The following is a 12,243-nucleotide window of genomic DNA, read 5'->3' as shown; positions in this document are numbered from 1 at the left end:
TTAAATAAATTGTTTCATTTCTTATTGCTATTAATGCAGATTGCAATATTCTTCCCTTGTCCATTCACCTGTTGATCAACCAGCCAAATAACTGAGAAATGGGGACATAAGTAGTTGCTTCTCATTTTGTCCCAGTGAACATGAGAAAAAAGGCCAATTTTTCAACCTAGCAGCAAGGGAAGACTTGTTGCTTTCCCTTAATTTTCAGCAGCCCTTCCCAAAATCTTTTGCTGGGTGGAGGCAAAGGAGAAGAGGAATGAGTATGAATGATAAAAGTTTGTGAATCTTTTGAATATTTAATATTTCTGCATAAATATGACCTAAAATGGGATTTGTTCTCATTCACCTAAGATCCTTGGGGTTAATATTCATATTTAATATCCACAGTTAATATTCATATTTGGATAGTTTTCCTTTGCAGTAAGAAATCTGTTAATTGCAAGTATTCTGCAGGTTTTAATGGGCGTGTGATCACAGCTCTGGCATGAAAGTAACTGTGGTATTTAGCATGTCCAGGCTTAGGGCAGTTGAAGATCGTTTTAAAATGATTGCCTTGAGTGAATACAACTAAAATGCTTTACCGCATAATTTCTATCTTCATAACTTCTGAAATTAACATCTCAAGCTTGCTTTAATAAACATTCCAAAATCAGTTTAACAGAATACAATTTTATGATCAAGAAGTTACCCAATGAAGAACACACACACTTTTAAGCTCATCAAAAACAAAATATAGATATTAGGTAAAGGTTCCCCTCGCACATATGTGCTAGTCGTTCCCGACTCTAGGGGGCGGTACTCATCTCCGTTTCAAGCCGAAGAGCCAGAACTGTCTGAAGATGTCTCCGTGGTCATGTGGCCGACATGACTAAATGCCAAAGGCGCATGGAACACTGTTACCTTCCCACCAAAGATGGTCCCTATTTTTCTACTGCATTTCTTACACACTTTTGAACTGCTAGAGTAACAGGAGCTCACCCCGTTAGGCAGCACTAGGGATTCGAACCGCTGAACTTTTGATTGACAAGCTCAGCGTCTTAGCCTCTGAGCCACCGAGTCCCTAAATATATATATAATATATCATATAGATATTAGCTGTAGCAATAAAGGAGAATATTTGTAGCTCAGGGTTGAAATGAGGGGACCTTGGTACTCTCTGAGCTTGCTTGTTTTCGTGCAGATGTTTCATTACCCAAAATAGGTAACATCATTAGTACTAGTGAAACTAGCACTGATGATGTTACTAGTTTGGGTAATGAAACACCTGCAAGAAAACAACCATCAGGTTGCACCAAGGACTCCTTATTAGCTGTATAATTGTCAAAAAATCTCATTTGAAATTTAATATCAAGAGTTTCAGGAGAGAAGGTTACAGGGGTTGAGATGCCATCACAGATGCTCTATTCCCCTTTTGCTGTTTTCCTAATCTCCAGTGGCAGTTTAAGGCAGCTTAATCTAAGGTATTAGGGAAGGTACAGTCCTTTCAAGTATTTGATTTAAATGCTATATTTCTGCACTGGTACATGCCCAAACTGTTACGCACTACTCCAAGCTGCTAATTGTTCTAAATCAGAAGATGGAATCACATCAGAAAATAAAATGGAACCCAATATAGACCAATATTTGTACGCTTGAACAAGTCATATCAACAGGTTGGTCACTTTATTGTAAAGTTTGGAAATCATGCATGGTTCTTCACAGACCTGCATATGAGAGACAAAGTAGTGACTCAAAGGGAAGGAAGTGATCTAGTTGTGATGCCACCTCATTGATATCTAGTATAGATTTGGTAGATCTGGCAGACTAGATGGGTATCTTAATCTTGCACAGTTTCTTTTCCAAAAACACCACACTATTAACCAGAGCATATAAAACATTTGCTAGACCAATTCTAGAATACAGCTCGCCTGTTTGGAACCCTCACTACATCTCTGACATCAAAACAATTGAACGTGTCCAGAAATATTTTACAAGAAGAGTTCTCCATTCCTCTGAAAACAATAGAATACCCTATCCCACCAGACTTGAAATCCTAGGCTTAGAAAACTTGGAACTCCGTCGCCTTCGACAAGACCTAAGCTTAACTCACAGAATCATCTATTGTAATGTCCTTCCGGTTAAAGACTACTTCAGCTTTAATTGCAATAATACTAGAGCAACTAATAGATTTAAACTTAATGTCAACCGCTTTAATCTAGATTGCAGAAAATATGACTTCTGTAACAGAATCATCAGTGCTTGGAACACTTTACCTGACTCTGTGGTCTCTTCCCATAATCCTAAAAGCTTTATCCAAAAACTTTCTACTATAGACCTCACCCCATTCCTAAGAGGACCATAAGGGGCGTGCATAAGCGCACAAACGTGCCTACCGTTCCTGTCCTATTGTTTTTCTTTTCTTCTTTCTATATATATGCTTATATGTTTATATACTATATAATCTTTTGTATGATTCCTACATATATTGTTGTGACAAAATAAATAAATAAATAAGTATCCCCATCCTATCTCACTGCTCCAAGTGTTTGCCTCCCAAAGCTGCACACCCAGTGGAAGAGGATATCCATCCCAGATCTTCTATTAAGGTTATATGATAGCTGTACTCCCCTGCTAGAATCTCCAAACAAGTTCAAGGTACTAGTCACCAAAGTACTCTTAGAATTTACCGCAATCACTCTTTAACATATTTATTACAGAGGTAGTCTTTGCTTAACATTTGTTTAACTATTGCTTAAAGTTACAATGGGACTGAAAAAAAGTAGCTTATGACCTGATTCTTGTACTTATGACCATTGCAACGTCCCTACGATCATGCGATCACTATTTGTAATCTTCCCTGCTGGTTTCCATCAAGCAAATTCAATGGGGAACACAACAGAAGGTTGCAAGTTGCAGTCTCCCTTAATCACTGGGTGATTCTCTTCATGGACTCAACTGCAACTGTGCCATCATAGGTGGGCATGGTCATGTAATATTTCACTTAAAGACCACTTTGCCTAGTGACTGGATTGCCAGTCCAATTACAGTTGTTAAGTGAGGACTACTTATATTCTTATTGGCATCGAACTAACACAAGGATTGCAATATTTGGAGACCTGATAGCTTTCAACGGTTTTTTTTATAAACGCGAAAGGAAAAAACTAATTCCCAAAACAGAAATAGAAAAAAATTGCTACTTAAGATTTAGCAACTTTAAAAAAAGAGTTATTTCACCTTTAATTGTGGCCAGTCAGATATTTCTAAGAGATCCAGAAGATGGAATGAAAATATTGTATTAGAAGGCAAGGCTGTGTTCACTACTGCCATCACTGGTGTGCTTGTGTGTATATCTATGTATACAAATAGTCTTCATTTAGCAACCATAATTGGTCATTAAACAAGGTAAGTGCTAAGGGAAATCATAACTGCGCTTATGATCTTATTTCAGCTTATCTTTTCTTTAGAACCATGGTTAGAATGCAGTATTGTAAGTTAATTCGGAAGTACTTTCAAAATGCCCAGTTTTATAATATAATAGATAATCTGCCTTTAATCCTCAAAATCTTCACCTTAAATATGGATCAGCAGGTTATTATACTATAGATCTTTGTTTCCGAAGTCTCCACCTCTTTTTAATTTTGCAAGGAAGGTTTTTGTAATATTTAACCTGTAAAACCTAATCAGGTTATGATCAGGAAGTGTTTTCTCATGTTGCTTAATCAGTTTGAAGCAATTCCTAAAAAATCAAAATGCTATTCTCAGTAATTGTACTTGAAGAGATCTTCATTAAATAGGGCTGAACCAATCATTCATCCTTAATACCTCTGTTCTTCAACTCTTTTTTAAAATATTTTTTAAAATGCAGTTTAAAATCAAAATTAATATGATTAATAGCCTAATTTTGGAAACTCATTAGAAAAGCACTCCCTCCCACCAAAAAATGCAATCTGGATGATCAGAGAAAACTGCAATATATTTATCCCTGAAAAAAGATGAATGAGGGCCAATGTGACACAGGTAGTTCCCGATTTACAACCACAACTAGGGCCAGAATTGGATTGCTAAACCAGGCAGTTGTTAAATGAGTCATGCCTGATTTTATGACCTTTGCTATGCTATGTTAAGTGAATTGTTGCAGTTGTTATGTGGATCATGTAGTAAGGGAATCCAACTTCTGCCACTGACTTTACTTGTTAGAAGCCATTTGGGAAAGTCCTAAATGGTGATCACATGACCCCAAGATGCTGCAACCATTATAAATATATGCTGGTTGGCAAGCACCTGAATTTTAATTACATTCAACAATTGTAAATTGTGGACTCCCTGTAGTACTGATTGATAGTTATATTAGTTATCATACTAACTTTGGATCTGAATCAGGGTTGACTCAGCCTTCCATCCTTCTAAGGTTGATGAGGGCCCAGCTTGTTGGGGGCAATATGCTGATTCTGCAAACTGCTTAGAGAGGGCTATAAAAGCCCTGTGAAGCAGTATATAAGTCTAAGTGCTATTGCTATTTGGATTTTGGGATTAGGGTGGATAGTAAATACTATAAATGGATGGATGGATGCAATATGAAGCTCATATCTCTTTCTTTATTGTTCTAGCAATGCAGGGCATGGAATTATAATCTTAAACTAGTGGAAGACACTTGTTAGGGTAGCCAATTATAGATGGAGTTTCTTACTTTCACACAATAATTTATTTAGAGAAAGGCTGGGGAGATTATGGCTACAGGTTTGGGCTGCAAAAATCCAGGTATCGCCAACATTTTGCTGCCATCTACTGGTCACAGGTATTTTTGTAAACCAGATAAAATTATTCTATCATCATTTACCATAAATTTCAGTCTTCTGTCACCAGACAGAAAGGAATTTTCTAAATTTTTCAAAGCAAAAAAAGGAATCAAATCACAAGACTGCCACCTACTGTTTACCAGCACAATATCCAAATCCATGATTTTATGAAAAGCTAGAAAGTAAACATTATTAAACACCTAAGGTTTCTACAAAATCAGAAAGTTGTGCCAAAGCTATTGTGCCATATAGCAAAAACTTCCTCATCTGCTATTCTAATACCTGTAGTCTCAATGCACAAATCCTGAGTACGCACATGCACACACACAAGCTACCATCTTAAGATCCCGGAGAAGAAATCTTAAAGATCAGGTTTTTTGATGTCCTAAAGCTCTTAAAATTTTTCAAATTTTTCCTTTGCAAGGAGAAAAGCGAGCGGGGGGGGGGATTCTCTTTTATAAGCTGTACAAAGCTCTATAATCAGTGCTTTTTCACTGTCAGCCATTAAAGCGAAGGAAAATGAATTGTGCTGCAAGTACCTGCCAATCCTTTTCTTTCAAACGCCTTCCCTGCATTTAAAAAATTTAAGTTTTAAGCTGCATGAGATGCTTTGAAGTGGAGCTTCTGCCAAAGTATTTTGTGCATTGTAGGCTCTGAACCTGCCTTTACATAAACACATAGATCATCTATCTCAGGGGTGTCAAACTCGATTTCATTGAGGGATGCATCAAGGTTGTGTTTGATCTTGGAGGGCTGGCGGGGTGTGTGTGGTGTGTGTATGGCCATGCCGGGGATGGGGGGGGGGAGGGCTGACATGGGACTCATATCAGGGCACCTGTGGTAGCCAAGTGCTAAGGCCAGGACTTCCCCGACACCCTTATAATCTCCTTCTTTCCTTCCTTTCCTTCCCTCTTCATTCTTTCTTCTTCCTGCCCCTTTCTTTATTTTCCTTCCTTGCTCTCTTCCCATCTTCTTCTTTCTTTACTCTTTCCCTCTCCTGTCCCTTCTTGCATGCTCAAATGCAAAAGGGGAAACGTTTCTCTTTCTGTTTTTAGTTTGTTTTGCTAGCCCTATGCCAGCAAAAACGAGCTCCGATGTCGTGTCCCATTCCTCTGCTGACGGCCGGGTCGGGGAAGTCCATATCAGGCGTGCCTCTGCATCTCTGCCAAAGTCCTAACAAAGTTCTCAAGACAAGCAGGAGACCAGGAAGTGACTTCAGCAATCCAAGGTAGACTTTGCCTGACTCAGAGAATGCCAGAAAGCAGATCCTTTATATAGGCCATGGGGTGTGGCTCCATGACTCAGCACTTATCCAGGCCTGCCCCTCCCTTCCTTTTGCTGACGTCGCCTATCAATTCTCCTGAAGCGAGGATCTCTCCAGGCTCCAGCTATTGGCAATTCACATTCCTCAGGCTCACATGCTGTGGGGGAGAGGTCTAGTTGCTCCATTTGCTTGGGCATGGAGCCAGGGCTGGGGGCTGGAGGCACATCAGGCCCTTCGTCTTGCTCGGCCTGTCTGAGCATGGTGCCAGGGCTGAGGCCTGGAGGCATGCCAGGACATTCCTCAGCGTTCGGCAGGAGATAAGAGGGACCCGGCTGCGGGGAAAGCGAGCGAGACACAACATCCATTTTCGCTCTCAGAGGCACTGCAGGCCAGTCCTTTGCTGTTTCCAGGCTGGCCCCATGGGTCAGATCTAAGCACCCTACGGGCCGAATCCGGACCACGGGCCTTGAGTTTGACACCCCTGATCTATCTGCATCAGACAGACCATGATAAAAAAATGGTAATAATTAAGAAACTGCAGATGCAGGCACAAAACGATGCCTTGTGAATTCTTGCATGCCATGCAAAGGTGGCCATAGTATTAGTACAACTCTAAACATCTACAAATGTTTATGAACATTCTTGATCCGTTTCATCTAAAAAACCCAGAACAACCAGGAAAAACAGCCAATGTCAACGGTGAACATTTTATGGCTCTTGAAGGTTTTGAAAGTATTACGCGCTTAGTTTTGTGAACCATTATTAAGCTGCTGAGTCTTCTTTTGAGGAGGAGCAAATTAAATTTTATTTTTTTTAAAAAAAAATTAAGACAGTAAAACTGGAATAAACAAACAAAATTTTAAGAAACGGAGTGGAAAAAGACAGCATAGCATTAAATAAACAAATACAATTATATACAGAAAGTTAACTACACATCAGCAGCAAATTCTGATCATTTTTACTGCAAAGAACAACTTTCTCGTCAAAGAGATGTGCCAGGCAATACTCAGCTTGATGCACACACATTGCATTTCTGATAATCTAAAACATCACTGCGTTGCATGAGACTTAATTCATTCTGTGCCCATTTATCGCAATTATCCTAACCAAGGAGCACTACTGCAGTGTATGCGAAGCCAAAACCAAGAAACCCCCATTATGGATTATCATGTGAATCAATAAATTATTCTGCATCGGGACTAACCATGGCTACTGAAAACCAGGTTTTTCTAAGTTTGCAGCTAGTCTGAAATTATGAGTTAACAAACTTTCTTTTTCGATCAGATTTACATCTTCTGCCATGGTTAAAGCCAAGTGAGGGTAAGAGGAAAGATCATGGCTATGAAATCAGAAGCATTACTTTTGTTACTGACTAAACTTACATGTTTCACTTCCGTGGGATTCACACCTTGTAAACTGACATAGTTTTTTTCTCTCTTAAAAATGTAATTCATAACTAAAGTACAGTCTTTTTTTATTTGCATTTATATCCCGCCCTTCTCCGAAGATTCAGGGCGGCTTACACTATGTCAAGCAATTGTTGTTGTTAAGGGTCTATTAATATAGCTATACACAATGCTATATTTCATTGGAAGAAATACATTTTGTCTGTGGTTACATAAGAAAGTTATACATCTTGTTTTACATCCACACACAAATGGAACTCTTTAAACAAGGTTATAGGATTATTGTGCATGTAAACTCAAAACAGCTGCCGTTTTGTTATTCTCATAAATACAATATGATAACTTTAAAGGAGAGCATCTGGTTTATCCCTATTCAAAGATGTAACAGGCCTGTAATCTAGATTAAAGAGTCATATGTGGCAGGGATTAAAATAGGACTGTACACATGCTTGGTAATTATTGGTAACCATGCATGTTGCACTATACAGTGAAAACCTGCAAACATGTTTATTTCTCAAAACATATACCCAGAACCGCAACTGAAGGAGAATTGAACACAGATTGATTAAAATCCCTCCATTAAAAAATAAATTTAAGACACATCCGAGCCTCTTGTCTAAAAGTAAAAAAAGGAGAAGTCCCTGAGCTCCAAGTTAAGGTCAGCTGTACATGTTTGAACTGTTTCTTTTTGTGTAGTATCATATCAAAATAGTTTTGAGTTTTGGCCTGAATACCCTTCAAAAACTTGAAGATTGTTATTGCTATCTAAAGAAAATGTTTGAGATCATAGTCTAGATCAGTGTTTCTCAATCGTGGCAACTTTAAGATGTGTGGACTTCCAACATGGCTGAATGAGGAATGCTGGGAGTTGAAGTCCACACAACTTAAAGGGTTGAACAACACTGATCTAACATTGATCCTTGGTAATTAAGGAAGCATATTTTGCTTGACTATATAACCAGTGTTTGGAATCAGTCCACCATCAAGATCCATGGACTTTTTTGGGCACGGAAAACATTTGGTGCTTGAAGGATAAATCTGTACCTCAGTTGCAATAGATTTCTGATCCATGTTTTTTATGGAGGCAAGGAGAACATTTTTAAGTAATAAAGTCAAATTGTCAGGCCTTTCCTACCTCCCAGTTATGTGGGTAGGATGCTGAATTGCAATATTAGACCATTATATTAACTGGTTCAGCCTGTAGTTTTTCTTCTTTTAGTAATTAATTTGAAGTAAAAAAATACTGCAATAGAAAATAATATGTTAGATATTTTTCTATGAGTGCATTGAATAGATACTAAAGAAACAACTTTTAATGCCTACTGTAAGAATGGAATCATGGTAATAAAAGAACTGCAGGGAAAAAAGATAAACAGCACATTTTTAGTATGGATCTTAACAAGCACATTTTTTTCAATATATAATCTTGAAGATTATTTTAGCATGCTATTATCAATACAGCTAACATTTAAGTCTCCATGCAGAGTAAAAACATGGGGTTATGTGCTTTTTGACTTAACGTTGTTCAGCTATGATTTTGCGTTGAACGCCCTGACTGATCTTTAAAACCTCCACGTAGATACTAGATTTTGATTTCCACAATAGCTTCATAAGGCTCCTCTCTATATATTAGGTTATTCTGGTTTCAGTGAGGTTGCTTTCTCTTGAACATTGCATGCTTTTGGAATAAAATGGCATCCTTGAAATGACAAATAGGTATCACTTAATTTTTGTTAGTGTGGTCTTAAAATGAAAACACACACACACAAATAAGCATGTGATATGTTGCTTTGAAATCTGTACCACAAACCAATTTGTTATTTTTTTTTAAAGGACTACAATTTTGTGGCAAAAGCATTTTTGCATTAATAATAACACTGCTCAATTGTGGTGCCCCTCCCCACTTCCAAATGCCACTATTAATTCTGGATGTGCAGTCATTATGGGCAGAGTATGCCTTCTATCACAATATTCAGGTTCAAATGAGTGTCAATTCCTACCTGCCATATTCAGTCCAAGAATCTAGCGCCTTTGAGACTACATAAATCTGCCTCAGTTTGGTCCACTGTTTATTAAATGATGGACACCAGCAAGATACTTGTTCAAGAATCATCTTTAATGTGAAACTGTTTGCACGCTAAGTATTTCTGCACTGCACTGAAGAAAACATATATCCAATAGTATATAACCTAAAAATGGGGCCAAGCAACAAGCAAATACAAATTGTATAATTCTTATATGCAAATATAGGATTATACCAGAGGCATCAAGGAAGGATATCAGTATCTAAAATCAGGATGGCTCCCCTTCCTCTCATAAAAGGGACTTTGGTTGCCACCATCATCTGGACTGTTTTGACTCTAATACACTACTGGTTATGTGCTGGGACCCCCAAACCTTCCCTTTGCACTGGTGCCTGAAAAACCAATCCTTCAAACTCCAGGAATTCTCCACAACTGTCCTCCACAGAGCCCCAGAGAAGTAACGAGAGGCGAAAACTACTGTACATCTCTGAACCCCTTTCTGTTTTGTGCAAGGCAATTCTGGCTGACTACTTGCAAAAGACAAAATGCAGCTGCATCATTTGTGCTGAACTTTTCGGAATTCTGCAGCAGCCATTCATATAGCTCACATCTGCACAAGAAATATTCCAGATGATGGGGAGCAATGCTTGTAGAGAGTGAGGAGAACAAAGTAAGGATTTCATTTACAGGATTGCAGGTATTTTTTTATGCTATAATCCGTTAATGAAGATACAGCAATCTCTGGCAGTGAATGTCAAAATTATAGCATTTTGTCCCCCAAAGAGCTTTCTCGACACCCTACCCATCTTTCGATGCTAATTAAACCTGTTTTTATTTCTTCCAATTAAAATTGTTACATTATATTGCTGTTAAGTTTTATCGGGCTGCTATACGCTATTTATTTTTGTTGCATTTGTTTTGTTTATTTTTGGATATGCCTTCCTGCGAATATACTGAAGAAAAGCATAAAGGATATTAACAACATAAGACAGATGTACATTTTGAATTTAAGTAAAAATTCAAACAAAATTTTGCAGTATGCATCCTATCCAAGAGCAAAATCCAAATGGATACATTTTCCCCTCTTGTGCTCTTATCTAAAATACACTGTATTTGTAAAGTTCAAATTCAGAGAGTCACAAGGAAAGATACTAAGATTTTTTTTTTAATAGGAGCAACCCAGAAAAGTAATTTTCACCAGCATTGATTCACATTACAGTACATCAATATTAACAGCATTCTCTTTTTTGTCTATTTTTGGTACATAAGATGGAACCTTTCTAGATAACCTCATAAGGCATCAGTAACTAAGAGTAAAAAACCTATTAGTTTACAATTCATTTAAAAAATTCGGAAATACACAGCAAGTCCTAAACTTTAGTAGTGCTATCCATACACAACTACCTGATTTCAGAACCCAGTTAAAAGTCCCAACTCTTTCAAGGAAGCTCTGCAACAGTGATGTTGTGCAATATGGATGTTGCTGACTATGACACCCTCCCCACCCACCCACCCCGAATATTACACATGGCACATTCTCATTCAAATTTTGCAATGTAAAAAGTTACAAACATATCTAACCAAATAAATAATAATTAAAAATGAATGTGTTTGTTAAGTATCCTAAAACCACTATGCAGAATAATGGCCGTTTTCTCTCACAGATTATATACATGGTAATACCCAGCAAAGGGTACACTGCTACAAAACATGTTAAACAAAGAGTAAACTTGAAATGTTTTATTTTTTTTCCATAATAAAAATCTAGCAGCTTGACTAGCTAATGCTGTTGTGTTTCCTTGAATTTGGGAAGTGTTTAATCTATGTCTTCATCCAGTTCGTAATTGTCTTTATCATAAATATCTTTTACTAAAAGAACCCGTACAAGCATATTTTCCAAAGTATTGCGGTCCACTGAAGTGGAAGTATACCAAATGGGACTCTCTGAAGAAACTGGGCAAGCTGGCTGCAAATAGAACACGTCCATTCTCTGAGTGAGATTTGATGGGCTGAAAGGAACAAAACAAGAGCAAAATTAATAAGCGGCACATATTATTTTAAATATATGGTCACTGTAATAACCTTAGTTTAAAGCAGAAGTGTCAAATTCAAGGCCTGCGGGCCAGATCTTGCCTGTGGGGCCGGCCTTGAAATAGCCAAGGACTGGCCCGTGGTGCCTCTGGCAGCCAAAACGGAGCACGGGGGGGCCTCATACCTCTGCACATCGTTTTGCCTGGCAGGGTGCTGCAGGAGGCACTCGGTCCAGAAACGGTTAGCCATCACTGCTTAAAGGGCTTCCTGCCTGAGCACAGGGTTGGACTCGAAGATCTCAAACGTCCCTTCCAATTGTGTTATTCTGTTATTTTACTTACAATGTTCTATATTAAAAACTTCCTAATGTGCCCAGTTCTCCCTATGTTGGCTTTTTAGAATTAACACAAAAGTTGCTGTTCCTATAATAGCTGGTTTCAGGTGATCTGTGCCTGAACTGAAATATACTTGTTGCAAGTATTTTGGACTGTGCTATGGGGACTGTTATGTATATAAAACAAGAGGCATATTTGTTCTGGCAAAAAGTTAAGGCCCAAGGAAAACCAAGGACATAAATGGCTGAGAAGAGGAGGCCGGAGGGATGCTGGGAATTCAGTAATGGTGACTGTTGAGATGGGCATACAAGTCAGATGTGCGGTGCATATCACCGATGGCAGGGGCTGAGGAGGGAAGGTGGGCCAAAGGCAGCAGTGAAATCCAGCAGGATCTATCTGGCTTGCACA

The 12,243-nt window shown here is 38.3% G+C and overlaps 1 protein-coding gene across 10 annotated transcripts in view; it reads right to left on the bottom strand.

Moving 5' to 3' along the window:
* Nucleotides 1–6,827: 6,827 nt before the first annotated feature.
* Nucleotides 6,828–12,243, bottom strand: part of ZMYM2 (zinc finger MYM-type containing 2) — an 87,104-nt gene continuing 81,688 nt past the window's right edge. For all 10 annotated transcript variants that reach the window (XM_058184474.1, XM_058184470.1, XM_058184479.1 and 7 more), the window contains one exon: nt 6,828–11,478. In XM_058184474.1, coding sequence (XP_058040457.1) covers nt 11,286–11,478 — 193 coding nt within the window. In that variant the 3' untranslated portion in view covers nt 6,828–11,285. The remainder of the gene's footprint in view (nt 11,479–12,243) is intronic.

The sequence above is a fragment of the Ahaetulla prasina genome, chromosome 5 (assembly GCF_028640845.1).
Source record: "Ahaetulla prasina isolate Xishuangbanna chromosome 5, ASM2864084v1, whole genome shotgun sequence".
In the NCBI taxonomy this organism is placed as follows: domain Eukaryota; kingdom Metazoa; phylum Chordata; class Lepidosauria; order Squamata; family Colubridae; genus Ahaetulla; species Ahaetulla prasina.
Note: the sequence above shows the minus strand (reverse complement) of the source record. Positions and strands in the feature narration are given on the sequence as shown.